This window comes from Cetorhinus maximus, chromosome 1 (genome assembly GCF_964194155.1).
Source record: "Cetorhinus maximus chromosome 1, sCetMax3.hap1.1, whole genome shotgun sequence".
Taxonomy (NCBI): Eukaryota; Metazoa; Chordata; class Chondrichthyes; order Lamniformes; family Cetorhinidae; genus Cetorhinus; species Cetorhinus maximus.
This window is the reverse complement of record NC_135879.1, coordinates 233,454,572-233,478,859: the sequence shown is the minus strand read 5'-3', so window position 1 is coordinate 233,478,859 and position 24,288 is coordinate 233,454,572. Positions and strand designations below refer to the sequence as shown.

Sequence of the window (24,288 nt, the reverse complement as noted above, 5' to 3'; positions counted from 1 at the left end):
CTGAGTCAATGCAAATCATTTTTATCCATTCATGGGATGTCGGCATCACTGGTAAGACCCACATTTGTTACCCATTGCAAATTTCAGAACTGAGTAGCTTGCTAGGCCATTTCTTATAAGTACAGCCAACAGTTAAGATAGCGAATGCCATGTTGGCCTTTATTGGTTGAAGTATACAAGAGTAAGGAAGTTTGACTGCAATTGTACAGGACTTTGTTGAGACCACACCCGGAGTGCTGTGTGCAATTTTGGTTTCTGTACCTAAGGAAGTATCTCATTGTCTTCGAGAGGATGCAACAAAGGTTCACTAGATGAGAGGATTGACCCATGAAGCGAATATGATTGTCAGGTTGTTGCTTGGCTAACCTGTGGGACAGCTTGCCAACTTTTAGCTGCCAGGTGTTTGTAAGGAGGACCTTGCAGATTCAACAGGGCTGGGGTGTGCCTTTGTTACTTCTGATACCCAGGTTGTTGTTGGGTTTTGTTCCTTGAAGAAGTGGTAGTGGTTTGTAGCGGGCTTACTAGGCCATTTCAAAAGGTATTTAAGAGTCAGCCGCATAGTTGTGGGTCTGGAGTCACATGTAGGCCAGACCAGGTAAGGACAGCAGATTTCCTCCCCTGAAGGACATCAGTGAACCCGTTTTTACGACTATCGATGATAGTTTCATCGTCACCATAACTGAGACTAAATTTTTTAAAATTCCAGATTTATTAATTGAGTTTAAATTCCACCAGCTGTTGTGATGGGAATGGAACCCATGTCCCCAGAGCCTGCTACTCTGGATTACTAGTCCAGTGACATTACCACTACGCCACCACCTCTTTTCCCTCTCTTTGAGACGCTCCTTAAAACGCATGCCATTGATCAAGCTTTGGGTTTTCTTCCCTAATATCTCGTTTTGCGGGTCGGTGTTAAATTTTGTTTTCTAATAAGCTTCAGTGAAACGTCTTGGAATGTTTTCCCGTGTTAAAGACTATCTAATTACAAGTTACTGTCTTAGTTGCATACATGATGTGAGGGAACTTTGTGATTTTTTTTTGTTGTGTCTAACATCAAAGCAGCTGTGTGTAAATGTGCTCTTGCTCTGCTTCAGAGATTACAAAGGCTGTGTAAAATAGGTTTAGCTTCATGTTTTTGTCTCCATCTTACGTCAGCACATACAATCATGAATCGTTTTTCCTCACCTTTAGTGCTATTGAGTTTCCTGTTTGATTTTAAAAAAACTGAATTTCGATTCTGTACTTTAGCAGGCACACCGCCAGGAGAAGAAATGCCAATCGTTTCAAAGACCAACATCAAGGAATACAAGGACAGCTTCCCCAATGAGAAGTTTGATTTCAGCAACAATCCTAATATAACCTTCTTTGTATATGTCAACAACTTCACCTGGCCTATTAAAATACAGGTTGCTTTCTTCCAAACTGGATTATTCTAATGAAAATAAAGTTTAGCGGAGCACTTTTGTTCTCTTTTAAAGAGAAATTTTTAAAGAAAAACTTTGCTCCTTTTAGAATCTAGTTAGCATGTTGTTTAAACTATTCATTTTAATTAATAGCTCTAGAGCTGCTTGCTGCTAAGTCTCTTACTTTTAATTCCCTTCCCTTATATTTAATCTGATTGAAATTTTTAATTGCAAAACAGAGTACTGTGTGTACTAGAAACAAAAACAAAATGCAAGAAATATTTAGGATTTTCTTAATGGTTCATGGGATATGGGTGTTACTGGCTAGGCTAGCATTGATTGCCCATCCCTAATTGCTTTTGAGAAGTTGAGCTGCCTTCTTGAACTGCTGCAGTGCATGTGGTGTAGTTCACCCACAGTGTTGTTGTGTCAGGCAGCATCTGCAGAGAGAGAAACAGAGTTAATATTTCAGGCTTTTAAAAAGAATCGCATTTCTGAACCAAACCCAAGTGCCTATAGCTGCTCAACTCTAGGACTGTAGGAGCTTTACTGACGAACCCTAGATGGCCAGAGGTCAGCCCATTAATTGCATTAGAGGGGTTGGCTTTGGAGCTGCTCAACACTGGGGAAAATTGGTTAATAGCTTACTACAGTTTTGTTTAATTTGTTTGTTGGTAGATGATGTCCCTCAAGGTACAGGATGTTAATGGTAGCACAAGGAACACTGCATTTTGACAATCTCATGTTGTGGCGTTGATCAGACTTTTCTGTTGCAACAGATATTTAACCATACAAACTTCACGCTAGCAACCTCAACTGTACCACTGGGACATTTTTCTGCCTCGCTCAGCAGCCATCCTCTGACTAGTTTAGTGTAAACCAATTAAAAATATCAAATCCAAACAGAAAATGCTGGACATAATGACCTGTAATGTTCCAGTTCAGTTTCTGGCCAATGGAAACACCCCAGGATGTTGATAGTGGGGGATTCACTAATTGTAATCACAGAATCAGTGCAGAAGAGGCCCTTTGGCCCATCAAGTCTGCACTGACACGTGAGAAACACCTGATCTACCCACCTAATCCCATTTACCAGCACTTGGCACATCATAACATTCAAGGCTATGGGCCAAGTGCTCATCTAAGTACTTTTTAAAGGATGTGAGGCAACCCACCTCCACCACCCTCCCAGGCAGTGCATTCCAGACCGTCACCACCCTCTGGGTAAAAAAGTTTTTCCTCACATCCCCCCCCTAAACCTCCTGCCCCTCACCTTGAATTTATGTCCCCTCGTGACTGACCCTTCAACTAAGGGGAACAGCTGCTCCCTATCCACCCTGTCCATGCCCCTCAATTTTGTACACCTCGATCAGGTCGCCCCTCAGTCTTCCGTGCTCCAACGAAAACAACCCAAGTCTATCCAACCTCTCTTCATAACTTAAATGTTTCATCCCAAGTGAATCTCCTTTGCACCCCCACCCCAGTGCAATCACAGCCTTCCTATAATGTGGCGACCAGAACTGCACACAGTACTCCAGCTGTGGCCTCACCAAGGTTCTATACAACTCCAACATGACCTCCTTACTTTTGTAATCTATGCCTCGATTGATAAAGGCAAGTGTCCCATATGTCTTTTTCACCACCCCACCAACATGCCCCTCCGCCTTCAGAGATCTATGGACACACACGCCAAGGTCCCTTTGTTCCTCAGAACTTCCTAGTGTCATGCCGTTCATTGAATGCTTCCTTGTCAAATCAGTCCTTCCAAAGTGTATCACCTCACTTTTCAGGGTTAAATTCCATCTGCCACTTATCTGCCCATTTGACCATCCCGTCTATATCTTCCTATAGCCCAAGACACTCAACCTCACTGTTAACCACCCAGCCAATCTTTGTGTCATCCGCAAACTTACTAATCCTACCCCCCACATAGTCATTTATGTCGTTTATATAAATGACAAATAATAGGGGACCAAGCACAGATCCCTGTGGTATGCCACTGGACACCAGCTTCCAGTCACTAAAGCATCCTTCTGTCATTACCCTCTGCCTCCTACAACTAAGCCAATTTTGAATCCAATTTATCAAATTACCCTGTATCGCATGTGCATTTGCCTTCTTTATCAGTCTCCCATGTGGGACCTTGTCAAAGGCTTTGCTGAAATTCATTTAAACTACATCAACTGCACTACCCTCACCTACACACCTGCTCACCTCCTCAAAAAATTCAATCAAATTTGTTAGGCATGACCTCCCTCTGACAAAGCTATGCTGACTATCCCTTTTCTCTCCTTCAGAATTTTCTCCAATAGTTTCCCTACCATTGGCGAGAGACTCACTGGTCTGTAGTTCCTGGCTTATCTCTACAACCCTTCTGAAATAGCAGAACCACATTAGCTGTTCTCCAGTCCTCTGGCACCTCCCCCATGGCCATAGAGGAATTAAAAATTTGGGTCAGAGCCCCTGCAACCTCCTCCCTTGCTTCCCTCAGCAGTCTGGGACACAGCATCCAGACCTGGAGATTTGTCCATTTTTAAGCCTGCAATCACCTCCAATACCTGTATCAATTTGCTCAAGAACCTCGCAGTCTGAGTTTCATACCTTCATCCTCATTCTCTTGGGTGAAGACGGATGTGAAGTATTCGTTCAAAACTCTACCGATGTCCTCTGGCTCCACCCATAGATTACCCCCTTGCTCCCTATTGGGCCCTACTCTTTCCCTGGTTATCTTCTTCCCATTGATATAGAATATCTTGGGATTTTCCCTACTTTTACCAGCCAAAGCTTTCTCATATCCCCTCTTTGCTCTCCTAATTGCTTTCTTAAGCTCCACCTTGCACTATCTGTACTCCACTAATGCCTCCGCTGATTTGCTCCCCTTGTACTTGCTAAAAGCCTCTTTTCCTTCTCATCGTACCCTGATTATCTCTGGTCATCCATGGTTCTCTGGGCTTGTTACTCCTTCCTATCACCCAAGAGGGAACATGTTGAGCCTGTACCCTCCCCATTTCCTTTATGAACACCCCCCCACTGTTCCTCTGTAGATTCCCCCACAAGTAACTGTTCCCAGTCGGCCTTGGCCAGATCCTGCCTTATTTTACTAAAATCCACTCTTCCCTCAATCCAAAACATTTTTTTGCAACTTGTCTATTTCTTTGTCCATAACAAGCTTAAATTGTACCATGTTGTGGTCGCTATCACTAAAATGCTCCCCCACCACCACCTCAGCCACCTGTCTGGCTTCATTCCCCCGAATTAGGTCCAGCACTGCGCCGTCCCTTGTTGGACCCTCTGCATATTGACCTAAAAAAAGTTCTCCTGTGCACATTAAGAAATCCATTCCCTCCAAGCCCTTAACACTATGTCTATCCCAATTAATGTTGGGAAAGTTGAAATCACCTAATATAATTACCCTATTGTTATTGTTTTTACACATCTCCGCAAATTGTGCATATGTTTGCTCGTCAATTTCCCGCTGACTATCTGGGGGTCTATAATAAGCACCTAACAATGTGGTTGCCCATTTTTGATTCCTAAGTTCTACCCACAAAGCTTCATTCAATGCCCCCTCCAAGATATAATCTCTCCTTACTGCAGTAACCGACTCCTAAACTAATAATGCAATGCCTCCTCCTCCCCGTCTCGCCTGAAGTTGCTATATCCCGGAATGTTGAGCTGCCAATTCTGCCCATTCCTTAACCACGTCTCAGTGATGGCTACTATAACACAATTCCACGTGTCAATCCCCACCCTTAACTCATCCGTTTTACTTGTAATACTCCTGGCATTAAAGTAGAGGCCATCTCCCTTGCCTTACTCCCTTGAAACTTAATGCAGCTGTACTCCCTCTGACTTGATTGTTTCACTGTATTATGACGTGTCCCTATTCTGCTAACATTCTGTGTCCCCTCCCCCTGCCGAATTAGTTTAAACTCCTCCCAACAGCACTAGCAAACCCGCCCGCAAGGATGTTAGTCCCGCTCTGGTTCAGATGTAGACCGACCCGCTTGTACAGGTCCCACCTTCCCCAGAAACGGTCCCAGTGATCCAGGAATCTAAAACCCTCCCTCCTGCACCAACTCTTAAGCCATGTATTCATCTGCGCTATTCTCCTATTTCTGAGCTCGCTAGCACGTGGCACTGGGAGTAATCCGGAGATTACAACCTGAGGGGTCTTGCTTTTTAGTCTACTGCCTAACTCCGAATTCTTGATGCAAGACCTCATCCCTCTTTCTATCTATGTCATTGGTACTAACATGCACCATGACCTCTGCCTTATCACCCTCCACCTTCAGGGTGCTCTGCAGCTGTTCAGTGACATCCCAGACCCTGGCACCAGGGAGGCAATACACCATCTTGGAGTCAGGTTGACTGCCACAGTAGCGCCTACCTGTTCCCCTGACTATAGAATCCCCTATTACTATTGCTCTTCCTCTCCTCCTGTATAGACAGGCTGCTTGTGGTGCCATTGAATGTTAAGGGAAGATGGTTAGATTTACTTTTGTTAGAGATAGCCACTGTCTGCCACTTGTGTGGCACGAATGTTACTTGCCACTTATCAGCCCAGGGCTGAATGTTGTCAGTATCTGAGGAGTCGCAAATGGTGCAATCAGCGAACATCCCCACTTCTGACCTCAGCAGGAAAGAAGGTCATTGATGAAGCAGCTGAAGATGGTTGGGACTAGAACACTACCCTGTGGAACTCCTGCAGTGATGTCTTTGGATTGAGATGTTTGGCCTCCAACAACCTTCCTTTGCGTTAGGTATGACTCTAATCAGTGGAGAGTTTTCCCCCTGATTTCCATTGACTCTGTTTTGCTGGGGGGGCTCCTTGATGTCGCACTCGGTCAAATGCTACCTTGATGTGAAAGGCTGTCACTCTTACTTCCCCTGTTGAGTTCAGCTCTTTTGTCCATGTTTGGACAAGGCTGTAGTGAGGTCAGGAGCTGAGTGGTCCTGGCAGACCCCAAACTGTGTCAGTGAGCAGGCTATTGCTGTACAAGGGCTGCTTGATAGCACTTCTGATGACACCTTCCCTTACTTTGCTAATGATCAGGAGGCGGCTGATGGGCTAATTGGCTGGATTGAATTTGCCCTGCTTGTTGTTGGTATGGTCAATTTTCCACTTTGTCGAGTAGATGCCAGTGTTGCAGCTCAACTGGAATAGCTTGGCTAGGAGCGTGGCTAGTTCTGGAGCACAAGTCTTCAGTACTATTGCCGGAATGTTGTTAGGGCCAATAGCCTTTGCAGTATTTATAAATGACAAATGTTGTAATAGAATAAAATTTCAAAATTTGCTGATGATACCAAACTTGGAGGTATGGCTAACTCAGAGGATAATACATCCTGTTGCAGTCAATTGTAAGTTAGTAGAATTGGCAGAAAGAATTTAATGCAGAGGGAAGTGTGAGGTGATGCATTTTGGCAGAAGGAATGGAGATAGGTGATATAGACTTAACAACTGAGTTCTAAATACTGTGCAGGGAACCCGAGGAACCTGGGGGTTCATCTGTATAGATCTTTGATATTTTGGACATATTGAGAGTTGTTGGCAAAGCATGTGGGGTCTTGGGCATTATAAGTACAAAAGCAAGGAACTTATGCTGAACCTTTATAAAACTCTAGCCACGACTAGAGTATTGCGTCCAGTTCTGGTGACCACACTTCAGGAAGATTCTTTAAAAAGGGTGCAGAGGAGATTTACCAGAATGGTTCCAGGGGCAAAAGATCTTAGCTACAAGGTTGGGTTGGAAAAGCTAGGGTTGTTCTCCTTGGAGCAAAGAATGTTATGGGGAATATTGGTAGAGGTGTACAAGATTATGACAGGTTTAGATAAGGTGGTTCCCATAAGCTGATAGTACAAGTACTAAGGGATAAATTTAAGATTTTGGGAAAGGGATACTTGGGGTATGTAAAGAAGAATTTTTTAATGCAGTAAGTGTGGTGTTTTGCAAGGCTCATTGTTGGGGTCCTTGTTTGTTGTGTATATTCATGATTTAGACTTAAATGTAGATGGCATGATTGGGAAATTTGCAGATGACACAAAAATTGGCCATGTAGTTGATAGTGGAGAGGATAGCTGTCACCTCCAGAATGATATCAGTGGTTTGGTTGAGTGGGAGGAGACGTGGCAAATGGAATTCAATCTGGAAATGTGTGATGTAATGCATTTGGGGAGGGCAAACAAAGCAAAGGAATACTTAGTAAATGGGAAGTTATTGGGAGGGGTTGAGGAAGTGAAAGACCTTGGAGTGTATATCCACAGGTCCTTGAAGGTGACAGGACAGGTGGACAAGGTAATCAAGAAAGTATATGGAATAAAAACAAAAACTACTGTGGATGCTGGAAATCCAAAACAAAATAAGTTACCTGGAAAAACTCAGCAGGTCTGGCAGCATCAGCGGAGAAGAGAAGAGTTGACGTTTCGAGTCCTCATGACCCTTCAACAGAACTGAGTAAAATTAGGAGAGGGGTGAAATATAAGCTGGTTTAAGGTGGTGGGGGGGGGGGTGCGGAAAGAAGTTGGGAGGTGGGGTGGTTGTAGGGACAAGCAAGCAGTGATAGGAGCAGATAATCAAAATATGTCACAGACAAAGGAACAAAGAGGTGTTAAAGGTGGTGATATCTAAGAGAATGTGTTAATTAAGAATGGATGGCAGGACACTCAAGGTACAGCTCTAGTGGGGATGGGGTGGAAAGTTTTTTAAGACTTGGTCAGTCTTTCCACCCCACCCCCACTAGAGCTGTACCTTGCGTGTCCTGCCATCCATTCTTAATTAACACATTCTCTTAGATATCACCACCTTTAACACCTCTTTGTTCCTTTGTCTGTGACATCTTTTGATTATCTGCTCCTATCACTGCTTGCTTGTCCCTACAACCACCCCCCCCCCCCCACCACCTTAAACCAGCTTATATTTCACCCCTCTCCTAATTTTACTCAGTTCTGTTGAAGAGTCATGAGGACTCGAAACGTCAACTCTTTTCTTCTCCGCCGATGCTGCCAGACCTGCTGAGTTTTTCCAGGTAAAAGTATATGGAATGCATTCCTTTGTTGGACGAGGTATTGAATACAAAAGCAACGATGTAATGACGGAGCTGTAAAAAAAAACATGCTGGCTAGGCCACAGCTGGAATTGTGTACACATTACACAAAGGACACAATTACACACAGGACACAATTACACACAAGGCCTTGAAGAGAGTGCAGAGGAGATTTACAAGAATGTTGCCAGGACTTGAAAATTGCAGCTATGAGGAGAGATTGGATAGTCTAGGGTTGTTTTCCTTACAGCAGAGGAGGCTAAGGGGTGACCTAATTGAGGCGTACAAAATTATGAGGGGCCTAGATAGGCTAGACAGGAAAGACTTGTTTCCCCTAGCTGAGGCGGCATAGATTTACGGTGGTTGGTAGAAGGATTAGAGGGAACATAAGGAAAATCTTTTTCACCCAGAGGGTGGTGGGCATCTGGAATTCACTGATTAAATTGGTAGCTGAGGCTGCAACACTCAACTCATTTAAAAGGATCTGCACCTGAGGTGCTGTAACCTGCAAGGCTACGGACCAGGTGCTAGAAAGTGGGATTGAAATGAGCAGCTCGTTTCTCTTTTTGGCCAGCGCAGATACCATGGGCTGAATGGCCTCTTTCTGCACCATAACCTTTCTATGGACAGGGATGAGAATTTTTTTGACTTTGGGCAGAATTCCAATCTTTTCTAACGTTTTTCCGATGTCCACTTTCCCCTCTCCATAATTGTTTGTCTCGCTTTGCATGCCCAGGATAAAGTGCAGGTAAATCGATTGGTGACCTCAAGCACTGAGTGAAAAATTGAGGTTATTGGATAACAGATGCACAATACAAAGTTCCAATGCTTGTGTAAAGCTGCAATTACCAGAGTTTGCCATGTGTTTGAAAGAAAAAATGCCCAAGAAACATTCCATTTCCAAATTGAAAAGGTCATGGAATTTTATTTATCTAAAAGTGCAGGCACCTTGTTGAGGAAGAGAGACTTGCAGAACAATAGGGAAAAAGCAGGGAAACTCTTTCGAGTTATCAACAGTCACAGATTGCAACTCTTTTGAGTACAATCACAGCTCTTGGTTTTCCGGGAGTGGGACATGAACTGACAACCCTCTGATTCAAAGGCGAGGGTGCTATGAACTGAGCCACAGCTGACACCTCAGTGGGACTGACTGGATTGCTTTACAGAGTCACTGTGGAATTGGTGGGCTAATTGGCTGCCTCCTTTGCCAGAATGTGCTCTGTGACTAGGGACAGTGCTGAGGGAACCACATAGAACAACTATAGAGACATAATATGGAGGAAATGTCACCAATTTGCGAAATCTCTGGGTTGGATTTCATCTGGAATAGCTCTTTTTTGATTTTCCTTTTAGATTTTGAATAGATATTTATTTGGCAAGTACAAAAACATTTTTTCACAAGACATTGTTTCCTCTTGAAGAACAAAGTTCCTGAGATATCTCCTTGATGGGGGAGTTGCATTGTGAGGAGAACAATAGAAACCCTGTTCAGTTTAATACATATTAGTCCAGTAAGATCCAATGCAAAGAAAGACCTATTAGTAATAGCAAATTGTTTCTGGAAACTTAGTTGAAGCTAACAGTGGCTGTTTCAGGCCTCAAGCCCAATTAGTGATTGATTTATCTAAATTTCAAGGAATTTTAAAATGTTACCAGTTTCTTTTAATTTGCCAGTATTTAGCTTCATGTGTTATTTCTACTGCAAATTATGGATTAACCTTGTTCCTGCAGCCATGATTGTGGAAAACCTGTAACCTGAACCATACCCTGCTTGTAATATTTGGTACTTAAGCTTTAAGATTTTTAAAATTCATTTATGGGATATGGGTGTTGCTGGCTATGCCAGCATTTATTGTCCTTGCCTATGCCTAATTGCTCTTGGGAAGGTGGCTTTGAACTGCTGCAGTCCATGTGGTGTAGGGAGAGTGTGCCAGGATTTTGACCCAGTGACAGTGAAGGAATGGTGATATATTTCCAATTCAGGATGGTGAGTGGCTTGGAAGGGAACTTCCAGGTGGTGGTGTTCCTATCTTTCTGCTGTCCTTGTCCTTCTAGATGGTCGAGGTCATGGGTTTGGAAGGTGCTGTCTAAGGAGTCTCAGTGAGTTGTAGTGTATTTTGTAGATGGAACATTTTGCTGCCCCTAATGAGCAAATATTAGTGTGCAGACAGTTAATTTATTCATATGCAATCCTTGATTCTGCCCAAGGTAATACCCTGTTCAAAATGGTCTTATCCCTGTTTGTGTTGAAGATACTTAGGCAATGCGCAGTGCAGTTTAAAGGAATTTCGTTTCAATAAATTAAGATTTTAAAAATTGGTGATTTAATGTCAATGCAATTATGAAGCCTCTTTACATTAACACAAACTGCAAACTGGATTTTGGAGCTAATCTAGGGTAGATGATTCTTTTGTAGGAATGTTTGTATAAGATTTGTTTTGATCCCAACTGTTGCGCGTCAGATCCCAGGGTGATAGCTGGCCTGAGAGATCCTAACTTTGAGACACTGTAGAGGTAAGTTACTGAACAAATTCACAGGAGTCTGCTGATGATCTTTTAACAAAGAATAAAATACTTAAGAAAAAATGAACTATATTACACCAGACAAAAAAGTTAGAAAGGTCTCAGGACAAACAAGTAGATTATTCACTCTTACTATTCCTTTTACCTCCACAATATCTTTACAGATATATGCAAGCTCAGAAAGCTAAAACATTTACAATACCCATCTTATACTTAGGAGGTACATATGAACTGTGGTTCTACACACTCCAAAATAAACAGCAGATGAGACCAAAGCAGATTCCATGGATCACTTAAGAACTGTAAGGGGTTCAATCAGTAATCATTTACCCTCACCGTTGGTTCTTGACTTTAGGATTTTAGGGGTCAAACTCACAGGGGTTTAGGCTCAACCACAAACTTATTGACAGAACATCTCCACTGCCCCTAATACAAGAGCTCTAAACTAGAGCAATGACGCCACACAACACTCTAAACCACAAACTCATTTATAAAACTCCACTGAAAAGTAGAACCCTACATTTCTGCCCCAAAACTTACATGGGCCAACTCAAACCCCCTTTCAGGATTTGGTTACTAACCTTAAAGCTATCCTTAATTCTCAGCCCCAAAATCCGTGGATCTGGCTGATACAAGCTGTAGGTCAGTGAATCAGGTTGACCGTTCCTGATCCTCCTTGGTGACTGCAGTGCCAGATCCCATGGCCTTGGCCCTTCTATTACTTTGATACTATAACCAAGATTTGTATGTTTTCTGGAGCACATTCTGTTTGGATGGTCAGTGTTTAGCACCCTTTCACCTCTTTAGTCTGGTTCCTGCCTTGGTTCAGACAACCCATTCATCGCAATGTTGTTTCCATTACTAAACAATGGACCCCATCCCAGTGTGATGTCTCAGGATCTCAAGTTAATGTGCATGTGATAAAATCCTTTTCTCCTTAGCTGTTGTTGATGTTTGTTTATGTAATGGCTGTTGTCTTAAGGCCATTTGCTGTGATGGTCTCCCAGTTTCTTCAGTTGGATTGTCTGATGGCACCTGCTTTGTGTCTGAGATGAAAATGCCTCAGTATCTTTACATAGTATCAATGATGTTTGAAGATTAACCCCTTGCAGTACATCCTGCCTCTAAGTTGAGGCTTGACCTGCGTTGTTTTGCGGTGTTTATATCCATGAAGCAAGGTCTGGGGTTTTTATGTTTAATAGAGTCCAGTTGGAGGGGATTCTGATCCTACACAACCGACCCAGATGTTTGTCACATTGTGAGCCAAACAGCCTCATGATAGTCTTGTCTTCCTCACGGGGGTTTCCAATGAAGAACTTGCCCAGGAATTCTCTCCAAATGTTGCTCATATTCAGGTGGCTGCAACAATGGCCCACCTCAAGGTTTCAATCTTGCCTTCTGAGATTCCTTTCCCCTGGATTCCTGAGTACACTCAAACTTCACCTTTCAAGCACAAAAATCAGATCCCTGGCCAGAACACCATTACTCCAAAGGCATGTAGTAAGGAGTCACCAACCTTTGGCTGCCACCTCATATCTTCAGGGCTTCTCAAGCCTGCTCATCTCAGGTTCTCTAACTTGGAGCATATTGCTCTGCTCCTTTCTTTCAACTTTCTGGGACCTCTTTCTGATTCCTGTCTGGGACTTTCTTCTAGGACCTCTTTATATCCCACTTCCTGGTTTGGGATCCTCTCTCTGTCCCTCTCCCAAGTGTCCTGCTCCCTGGGACTCTCTCTCTGCAATGGTGCATGATTAACAGGTAACCTGACCTTTTTGCGCTGTTTGACTGGTTTTCTTCTGCACGAGTGCTGGGTTGGTTCGTGGCCTGATGAACACACATGAACTGCGTGTGTGGCCACTTCCTAACTGGCATATGCTCAGAAGACCAGAGGCCACTGGGAACTGTAGTTCCTGTCCTGCAACTGCCGATTAAAATATCAGAGTTTCCTTACATTTCTCTATTCATCTCAGAAATTTTGATTGCCTGAAATATAATTGAAAGATTAAACGAGAACTTTTTTGATGTTTGACCTCGATTTTATGAAGTAGGAGGAGTGAAATAATGTGAGATCCTGTTAACATATGTGCAAACAGTCTTAAAAGTGAGGGCATAGTTTGAGCTCTTAGTGCCAACTGTTGAATTTCATTTTGTACTAGGCAGTGGAGATTGGCACATGTAATCAGTAACAAAGTAAATGTGATAAAACAAGTATGAAAAGTCATGGGAGGGGGTGGAGGGCACATTATCTGTCAATATGATCAGGCTGATACTCTTAACACCATACTCCCGCTCTCGTCCTATACACTTTGACGCCTTTAGAGTCTGGAAATCTATCTATTTCCTTCTTAAAAATATTCAGTGACTTGACCTCCACAGCCCTCTGTGGTGGTAGAGAATTCCACAGATTCACCACCTGAGGAAAGAAGTTTATATCAGTCCCAAATGGCCCAGTCCATATCCTGAGATTGTGACCCCTTGTTCTAGACACCCCCAACACCATCCCTGCATCCAGTCCTGACAGAACTTTACACATTTCAATGGGACCTCCTCTCATTCTTCTATACTTGTGAATACAGACCTAGTCAGCCCAATCTCTCCTCATGACAGTTCAGCCATCCCAGGAATCAGTCTGGTGAAACTTTGCTGCACTCCCTCTCTGACAAGTATATCCTTTCTTAGGTAAGGAGACCAAAACTGCACACAGTACTCCAGGTGTGGTTTGCAGTAAGACATACTTGCTCCTGTACTCAAGTCCTCTCGCAATAAAGGCCAACATACCATTTGCCCTCTTAACTACTAGCTGCACCTGCATGCTTGCTTTCAGTGATTGGTGTACAAAGACACCCAGGTCCCTTTGTATATCAACATTTCCCAATCCAATACCATTTAAATAATAACCTGCCATTGTTTTTCCTACCAAGGTGGAAAACTTCACACTTTAGATGTTATACTGCATCTGCCATCTATATGCCCACTCACTTTAAATTGCCTTGAAGCCTCTTAACACCCTCCTCACCACTCACATTCCCACCAAGTTTTGTGTCGTCAGCAAACTTGGCAATATTATATTTGGTTCTCATCCAAATCATTGATATTATCATTGATATTATTGTGAATGCTATTGTGCTAGGGCCCCAAGCACTGATCCCTGCGGTACCCCACTAGTCACTGAAAAAGACCCATTTATTCCTTGTGTTTCCTGTCTGCTAATTCTCAATCCATGCCAATATATTACCCCAATCCCATGTTCTTTATTTTTGCACACTAACCTCTTGTGGGACTTTATCAAAAGCTTTGAAAATCCAAATACACCACATCCACTGATTCTCCCTTACCTATTCTGCTAGTTATGTCCTCAAAAAACTCCAGTGGGTTTGTCAAACATGATTTCCCTTTCATAAATCCCTGTTGACTTTGTTGATATTTGCAAAGCATCCTGTTATCACATCCTTTAATAGACTCTAGCATTTTCCCTACTGCTGATAGTGAGTAACAAGAGGTTGTGGTGGAAGAATTAATCCAGGCTGGTCTTTTGGTTTATTTTCAAGACAAGTCAGTGCGATTGACTTCCAAGTAGCTTCCACAGTGTTCCAGCTGTATCCTTATTCTATTTAGATGAGATAATCAATGCCCATCACCCATTTAACTAGCAATTGGTTTTAACAAGGTGATTGTCATATTAACAGATTCCCCTCTTTCTAAAACTCAAAAAACTTAAAAAGAACATTTTTTTAAAAAAACAAACAGAAGGAAATAATGTCATGTATTTCCACATCTATAATTCCAGAACTACTACTACCATATATATAAACAATTAACAAAAATGTTTTTTCCCATCATTATAAGACGCCCTTCTTCCAACACATTTAATAATTTCTTACAGCAGGCATTTCTTTATGTTAAACAGCCTGATAGTTGGTGACTTGTGTCAACCAATTTTATCTTACAGATCTCTCTTCTCTAACATTTATTTTATGCTGGCTAGGTCTATTCGTAGCCTTTTTTCAGTGACACTTTGTGGAATGAAGGTTGTTCCAAGAGACCAGTTATCAACATAACATTCTACAGGCAAACTTTTCCCACATTGCCCCTTATATAAAATTTCTGTCCGTATATTGGATAAGTAAACCCTCAAATCTAAAGCTTCTACCAAGGCCAGCGTTTCAGTAACTAAGGTGCTTTTCACTACCTTTTTTATTTTCTTGACCTCCCAAGCCAGTGGGAAACATTTATCATTCTTTCCCACCAAGAATATGATAAACCCTGCTGTGCCTAGAGTACCCATCTGGAAGATTGGCATGTGAAGCATCATTAGAAATGATCAAGGTCATCTTCTGGATCACCCAAGGCTGGAAACTTGAGCACACAATTTAATTTTTAAAGTGTTTTATTTGCTCTCAGAACATGCTCAACTGTAGCATGTTTCATTATGGTACTCAGCTACTACACAACATTATTAACTGTTAGGCCTAGCCTGAGTGCACAACCAGTTCAACTGCCCAATCAAGCTTCTCAACTGTTGTGTTTCTTCCTTGGTAGCAGGATCCTCTTTGGTGAGGACCTACCACGAGTTATTGGGATATGAGTAACATTTTCTAGATAAGATTGTTGATTCAATGTCATTCCTAACTTGTTCTGCTTAATGTCTAAGCCTGTGTATTTAAAGGCCCCAAAAGCCTGATTTCTGACCTAGAACTCCTTTATCTTCTCGATTACTCATTGTTCAAATTCTACAGAACCTCCCCATAGGAAATCATCAACATGCACGATAAAGATTCCAGCTAGTTTCTCCTTATGGTACCAGTGGAATATTGTGGAGTCTGCCTTTAACTGACTGCAACCTGCTTTCAACAGCACAGACCTCACGGAAAAATACCATACTCAATGCATCATTCAACCCATAAACACACTTGTTCAATTTCCACAGCTTTCCTCCTACATCCCCAGCTTCTTTGGGTGGTTTCAAAAAATCTCCCTTTGAAACTTCTCCCCCTGTAAAAACGCAGCCTTAATATCATTTGATTGCACTCCCAGGAATAGGATGCCAAAATAGCTTTTAAAAAATCTTCAAACTCACTTTCCCCACTGTAGGCAAGTCCACTGATTTCTGATCTCCTAGCATCTCTTCAAAGCCTCAGGCAACTAATCTCGCTTTGGCGTATATGTGCTGTCTAGGAGTACCTTTTCTGTACAGATCCATCTGTGAAATAAAGCTGGCCGTCCTTGGCCAGGTATTTCAGAATATACCCCAAATTCCTTCCAGCTTTCTAACTCTGTTTGGCTTCCTTTATCAGCTTACTTTCCAATTTATTGGCAGCTACTAGAATCTATCATAAGGACTTCTACTTCTACTGAGATTGCTAGCTTGCTTTCTAGTCCTCCTTGTTAAGGTACAGCCTCTACTCACATTCTTCTCCCTTTCTGGACTGCTACTATATGATCGTTCTCCTATGCGAACAGAACTCCGTCGTAAGTCTGTGATTTTTTTCTGGGGTCATGACCACTTTCTGGTCCACTGTCAGAACTCACTGCGCTTTCTGGGTTTTGACATCTTTACCTTGGTTTGCCAATCAATAGGTCTTGTCTCCTGTCCTTCAACCTGCACATCTGGCCAATGTTTGTATTTACCAGTGGCCTTTCCTGCTCTCCCTATGATGGTGGCATCCCTCCACATACTGGTCCCTTCTGGCATTTATGTTACTTTGTTCCTACTTTGGGTAGTTGCCTTTTTGGGCAAATAGCATTGTCCTGGACTTCAGTATTACTTTGTTCATAGTCAGTCAACCCTGTATCTGCTGTTGTCTGCTCCTCGACTACTCAATGTATTTGAATTGCATGGTGCCTCCTCACGTTATGTCCTGTTCAGACCTGTAAAGGTATAGTCAGTACCAATTAACCGTGAAGAATGTACCCTGACAGTTTGATTGCTGTGTTGCACAATTACTATTTGCCCATCACTCCCTATTACCTTGCCAGGTCCTTTCCACTTTTCCTGGCCTTCCCTTTTACAAATACCATGTCGTCTTGTCTAAACTGTATTCCTGATGGTCTTGTGTGATGCTGTAGAATTTTCTCCAAAACCTCAGCTTTAATGAAAGCTTTTCTGCCCATATGCAAAGCGTTCAGGTGAGCAGAAAAGGTGGAGCTAATGCTAGTCCCTTCTAGAACAGGGGGAGGTTCTGACAACACTGAAGTTAACTTCGGATTTCTTCCATACATCAATTAACATGGACTGTACCCCCCCCCCCCCCCCCAACCATTTGCAGAGAGTTCTTTGCATGCACCGTTTGCAATTTACAATCTGGTTGTTCAGCTAATATTTTATGCAGCATGTCGTCAATTACCACACGGTTTCTTTCACAAAGACCATTACTAAACAGGCTCTCAGCTGCAGTGTGCATAACTATGATGTTAACATTTTCTCACACCTCAAGAATTCCTCATTGGCGAATTCCCCACCATTATCTGTGAGGAACTTTGTTAGTGTTCCTAATCCTGTTCCTACCCATTTCTCCATGACCTTATCAACAATGGTCTTTTTGTCTTCACTGTGTTTCAGTGGATGGGCTAAACCTGGTTGCTATATCTATGAAGTGTAGTAAAAAATACCCCTATCCTTGTCCCAAACTTTCAAGTCTATTGCCATTACATTGTTAAACTCCCTGGCTAGTGGCAAGCTCACAACAGGACACGGTGGTGTCTTGCGATATTTAAGGCAAATTTCACACTTATTGATTTGTTCAATAAGGTGGTCATATCCTTTATCGACCACTCCTGCATCTTGAAGTATAGTCTTCCAGTTTCTGTGGCGCTAGATGTACAAATTATGTAATTTCCAAAGGATCTTTTTTTGTCCAGCAAATTCTTATTCTCAACAGTTAACAAAACTTATGAACTTTTTGATGAGAAATCTCTGGCTTCCTTAGTGGTAATCAGTAATGGCCTGACCAAGTTAAATGTAGATCCACATTTCTTCCCCCAAACACAGCTGCTCTACCATTCTTCATATCTAGTGTCATCTGAGCCTTCATCGCAGATTGACTCAATAACAGTATATCACTAGAAACCACATCAGCACTGACAAACAGATTGATCCCTGCTATCTTACAAGGGAGGACTTTAATGTACTGTCCTCTCCAAACCTAAGCAGGCAGAGCTTTCGTACTTCTTGACCTTCCGCCGGTCTGCCTCATCATCGAGAGGCTCCAGATAGCAGCCATGCCGCACACCATAGAAGTGCAACCACTGTCCAGAACTGCACAGTTGAAGGAATCTACCATCAAGATACTCATCACCAGATTCAAACTCTCAGTAATCAATACAATTCCATCATGACAGTCACCATCATCATTTTCAGATGAATCCGTCCTGTGGGCAGTTTATCATGTAATGACACTGGAAATCACAGATTAACCATTCCCCATGCATTTTTTATGTTAAAACACCTACGGTCACCATCCCAGACACGCTTTTTGTCTCGACTCTCAATTGGCTAGGGTTACAACAATTTTCAAACCTCTTGTCATTAACCCCATCATTGTTTTGGAATCTTCATCTAATATTTGGTCAACCTCAAAATTCAGCCACCATTGAATCCTCTATCCTTTGTTGCACAGCATAGTAGTTCGCATTTGCTAAGAAAGTGGCATGGAATGACTGCTTTCATAGAAATTTTTTCAGGGCATCAGCCATTTGATCTAGGAGGGGTTCTTTCCCCCAGAATTGAACCCCTGTTAGTACTAAAAGACTATCAACGTGGGAAATGTGAATACAGTCCTGTAATTTAAATGCCAATACCGATTCCAGAATTTCAAATTCAAATCTCTGTAATCTCCTGTACCATTTATCAAAATCCATGATATATTCTTCCATGGACTGATCATCTGATTTCCTAAACCTGTCAAAGATCATCCAAGCTTCATACACTTCCAATAACTCATCCTTTTTGTAAAACTTATCCAAAAATTGTAACAGAAGGTTCAATCCCTCTTCATGATCCAAATCATCCACATTCCACTCTGAAAATACATTACTCCTTATCTTACTTTTGGCTGGTAATGATAACACCAAAGCCACACCTTGCTTCTTCCAGGGTATGGAAGTAGCCCAGGTGCACACTTCAACTTCAGCCTTCCATTGCTGATAAGGTTCAGAGTCAGAAAAAATTGGTGAATAGTCAAAAATTTGCAATTTTGCGTCATCCTTCCACCATTCCATAATTTAAATTGTCAGCAACAGTACACTTCATTTCTTTCAGAGGATTGAGTCAAAAAATCTTCATATACAGCAATCAATCAGCAAAGCTTAAAGTTCATCCTTTGCTACCATGTTACAATAAGAGGTCGTGATGGAAGAGTTAATCCAGGCTGGTCTTTTGGTTCAAGCTGGTTTATTTTCAAGACAACTCCTCAGTGCTACTGGCTTCCACAGAGTGTTCCATCCATTTAGATGGGATAATCAATGCCCATCGCCTGTTTAACTAGCAATTGGTTTTAACAAGGTGGTTGCCATATTAATGAGGCTAACCAGTCTGTAATTCACTGTTTTCTCCCTCCTTTTTTAAATAGTGGGGTGACATTTGCCACCCTCCAATCTGCTGGGACTGTTGCAGAATCTACAGAATTTTGTAAGATGACAGGGAACGCATCCACTATTTCCACAGCTACCTCCTTTAGAATCCTGGAAACAGTTCAGGCCTTTCATTCTGAAAACATTGTTCTTACAAGCATGTCCCTTAATTAAAGAAGACACAAGTGTACGTTTAGTCCCCAAGACTGCAGTTGCAAATGTATCTGCATTGTTTTTTGTGGGCTTGTTGTTGAATGTTAGAAAAAGTATTTTTCACTGCTAATCCTATGTGTTACATAATGTCCACTACTGGGATCATGGCTAAAGTTAACTTTAGATGCAGTTGCAGCTCTTGTAGAATGAGGTTTGAACACATTGACATCAATTCCAGCTTTGATCATGGTGTGACATATCCATCTAGCTGTAGTGTCTGTGGCCACCCTTTTGTGTGATTTTCTGAAACTTGCAAAAAGGTATTTCTCACTGTTTCAAAGTTGTTCAGTATGAAGCAGACATTCTCGCAAATGCTTGTAGACATATAAATATCTGCCGAAGGGTCATGAGGACTCGAAACGTTGGCTGATTTCTTCTCCACCGATGCTGTCAGACCTGCTGAGTTTTTCCAGGTAATTCTGTTTTTGTTTTGGATTTCCAGCATCCGCAGTAGCTTTTAGCTTTTTGTTTTTAAATATGGGTCTGATGGGTATGCTCAGTACAAGTTGGCAACCGGTTTTCCCTGATTTGCTTTGCTTCAAAAGATTATTTAATTGGAAAATGAAGGAAGTAGGAGCTTTTTGTATATTGCTAGTTTCTCGTGGATGTATGGTCTGTTGACGCTGTGCAGACACCAAAGCAAAATTTGAAATACTCTAGAAGAGTAGGTGACGAAACAGGCTAAAGCTCTCTGAGGTAGTCTAACAAAGGCTTCACATCCTATCTGGTGTTATATCTTGCACTGGCGGTTTGAAGTTATACACAGCTGTAATAAAACAGGTGACCAGGGAATGTGAGCCCAAAGTGTGCCCATCTGGCAATACAACAAAATAAGACAAAGCTGACTTTGCTGCGTTCATGACACTGTAGCCCAGTGTGTGAAATAATGAGGTTAAAAATTCCAGAAATGTCTCCACAGATATTTGCAGTGGATTAATTTTTTTCTACTGTAAAAACCCATCCATTGCTCGATGTAAGTAAAGTACTGCGTCCTGGTCGATGGCCACCAGACAGAATGATATGGGTAGTTTCTGCACAAAGGCCCTTGTCGTGTAGGTTTTTCCTGATAATGTGCATAACACGTGGTTAGGACATGGGTGACATAATGTTGAAGTAGTTTGAGAAATTAAGTGCTTCATTGTTGGGAGTGTCACTGGTTCCTGCTCTAGTAAATTCAACAACATTGCAAACCATGGCTGTATTGGCCACCTTGGTACTATCATGAAACCCTTGGCTTCTTCCCCTTCAATTTTCTGTAAGTATCTATTTGTCAGAAAAAATGGGGAAATGCATAGAAAAAAATAGCTTTGTGAAGTGATTGACAAAAGCACCTATTGCCATTGTGCCAGGGTCTGGTAGCCAAGAAGCATAATTTTCTATTTGTGCATTTAAACGTGATGCAAAAAGATCAACATCTAGTTTCCCATATAAATTACACAGCTATGGGTCATTGAAGTTTCTTGATTTATCATCAGCTATTTAAGTCAAGACTCCAAATGTTTTGCAGTGACCCAAATGTCTCTAGGTATGCACCATTTCCAGAAAGTCTTGACTAGTTCATTACATGCATGTGATTTTGCTCCTCCCATCCTGTTTATGTATGCCACTGCAGTTGTGTTGTCTAGTTGCATAGCAGTATGTCCATGACTATTATGTGAACAGAAAACTTGTAAGGCAAAGAAAGCAGCCTTTAATTCTAAGTAATTAATTTCATTTCTTTCTGCTCGTGCTTTCTCTTCAGTATTCTGTCTTCCTCCAACGTGTGAGATACCATTGGATGCACCCAATCCTAAGCCTAAGGAATCGTTTATGATGTGTATTGTTGGTGCCCCCTTATCAATGTTATGGACTGTGGTTGACACATTTTCAATCCACCAAGTGACCTCATCACAAGCTGCAGGGCAAAGATCCATTTTTCTGTCAAAATGCGCTTTGTTTTCTTTCAAAGCTCTTTTTTTCCCCTTTTCAAGCTCTCTGTAATGCAATGGCCTGTATTGTACAGCAGGGAAAGCAGCCACTAATTTGCCAATCTTGAAGGAAACAAATCATTTTGATGGCAAATTTGAGGCCAACAAGCATTTTCAGAGACAACATATTTCATCTGCTTTTGTTTCAGTAAGACTGACTTGCATTACGGAGGAGTTCAGTATGAAGCCTAGAATGATCATTTCGTGTATGGGGTCATGGACTGATTTGTGTAGGTGTATGACAAAGCCAAGGTCAAATAGTGTTTGGGCAGTCTCTCTGGCTGCATCCAATGCTCCCTGTTCTGCTTTGGCAACCAGTAAGATACCACCTATGTCTGCCACTACAGATTGTTGCTCCACATAGTTGCAAATGGTGGTTTCAACAATTTTGTGAAAATACAAGGTCCTGAGCTCAGTCCATTTGGTAATGTTCTAAACTGCCATCATGTTCCTTTTCCACCTGAACTTTATCTTGCAGTTAGCACAGTATAGTATGCACCTCTGATGTCAATTGAGGCAATAAAACAAACCTCGTTGAGGAGTTGTACAGCAACGTATAAAACGTCCATTTTAAAATGGTCGTATTTAAAAGTTTGTTCAGATTTGATAGATCTAGAATCATGTGTTCATGTGGCATTCATCCATCGTTTTTCTGTCTAGTAAAATATTTTTGAGACTGTCTCCATGCTCGGGCAGTCTTTTCAATCACCCCTTTGTGTTGAAGTCTAAAGATGTCCTCATCAACAGCTATAATTTTTTTCAATGTTTAGATTGTTTGGTTGTGATATAAAAGCTTGTTTGGCTGGGTCATTACATTCACATTCTAACTCATATCCAGAAACAACGTTCAAAATGGTTTGATCCGATGTAATAGTTTCCCAAGCATCTTTATGGCTGCTCAATCGATGCTCAGTTTCAGTTTTGACATGAAGATAACACTGTACACTTTCACTTACTTGAGATGCATTAGAACAGGCTGTTGAGGTTGAAAAGTTTCCAATTCTGGCTCAGCTGGCATCTGTTCTGACAGCTGATGGGTGGTGGACGGTTTACTGCGGTCTGTGCCTTGGGAGCCTTTGTCCCTGTTCATGCCTGATCTGCAGATACCGTGGGGGGTTGAACTGGTGCTCGACCCCTAGAAAAGGCTGAAGTAGTTACCCTTTGGATAGCAACCATCCAGCATCCTGGTGTTTCTGACGAAGAAAGAGCTGGCTTGCACTGCCTCTGATAGGAGTTATAGGGTGCCTTAAACTGAGTGCAGCTTTTCATCTCACTACTGTCTTTTGTTCCTCGTCCATTTCATTCACAGTCTTCTCAAGGTCATCTCCGAACAGCCACTATGTTTGCACAGATGTGTGTATCTCGAGTTGCGATCAGGCTTTATTCGGTCTTTCTTGAGCTGATTCAGCTCAAAGCTGGCATTGGCTAGCAGATCAATAGCATCCTGTTGAGTTTCACTGAGAGCAATGTCATTTTGTTTCATGTTCAAGCTGCGACTGAGCTGTTCCGGTTTTTCCAAATCAAGGAATTTACCTTTGAGCATCAAAATGCGGTTACCTGGCATTAGGTACTTCTGGCATGTTTCTGATATGTACTTCTCCTCAGGGGGACTTGTTAGAAGAAAATTCACATCACTCAGCGGATCCCTCATGAGAGGGGGGAATGCAGATTTCGATGTGAAACCAATCGATTGTTTTTCATGCTGTTTTGTAGTTTTGCCACCCACTGCTAATTGTTTACCCATGGGTGGTCCATCTTTGGAGCACCAGATCCAGATCTATCAGTATCAGTTGGTTCATCAGAACCTGGAACTTTTGCTCCAGTGACTGCTCAACTTGGGGGTATGAAGTAATCATACTCCTGATTAATGCTTCCATGTTCCTGCTCAGCAAACCCATCATAGGAGATTGACTCAGAGTGTTGCTTATAATCAGCCAAGTCTTCATGCAGGCCTGCTTGACTGTGGTGGCTTCTTCTTGTCTGATGTGAGTGATTAGCTCCGCTGGCACTGCCATGACTGCCACTATTGGCACTTTTTTTTTTACTCCTAATAATGGTTTTATTTAATTTGAAATATTATTCATTCATTTGTAATGGAATGCTGGTCCAACACAGGGTAGAGTTCGGACATTATATCCAAGCAGGCTTCTTTGGCCAATGACCTTGCCAATGTAAAACAACATCTCAATTTTCGTGGCCACAAGTGTGTTCCTCAGGGCATCCTTTACAGTTATTTGTTTGTAACTCCCGGCCTTAAATGATGCCACAAGACCCTTGAAGTTTTCAACAGCCATTGGGATTTCTCCAGGAGTTGGAGGAGTAAGCTCCACCCGAGCTTATTTCCAGAAGATAGCCAGACGTGGTTTAGAGTAATTAGCAACAGCCTGGGTGAGCTTGAGGCCGCCGGTCACCAACTGCCCCGCTGCCTCCGCCTCCGCCATCTTCACAATACCACTTGGCGCGCAGAGCTTCAACCATAGTTTTCAGATGCTTGCTTTCCTCCCTTGACTCCAAAAACATTGCTTCCAGCCGTTCCATGCGAGAGTCAGTCGTCCCTTTCTAGTCTGTCA

At 42.2% G+C, this 24,288-nt stretch overlaps 1 protein-coding gene across 1 annotated transcript in view; it reads left to right on the top strand.

The window, feature by feature from the left end:
- atrn (attractin) overlaps positions 1 to 24,288 on the top strand; it is a 364,031-nt gene that overhangs the window by 206,365 nt on the left and 133,378 nt on the right. The window contains exon 24 of the mRNA XM_078554529.1: positions 1,249 to 1,406. Coding sequence (XP_078410655.1) covers positions 1,249 to 1,406 — 158 coding nt within the window. The remainder of the gene's footprint in view (positions 1 to 1,248; positions 1,407 to 24,288) is intronic.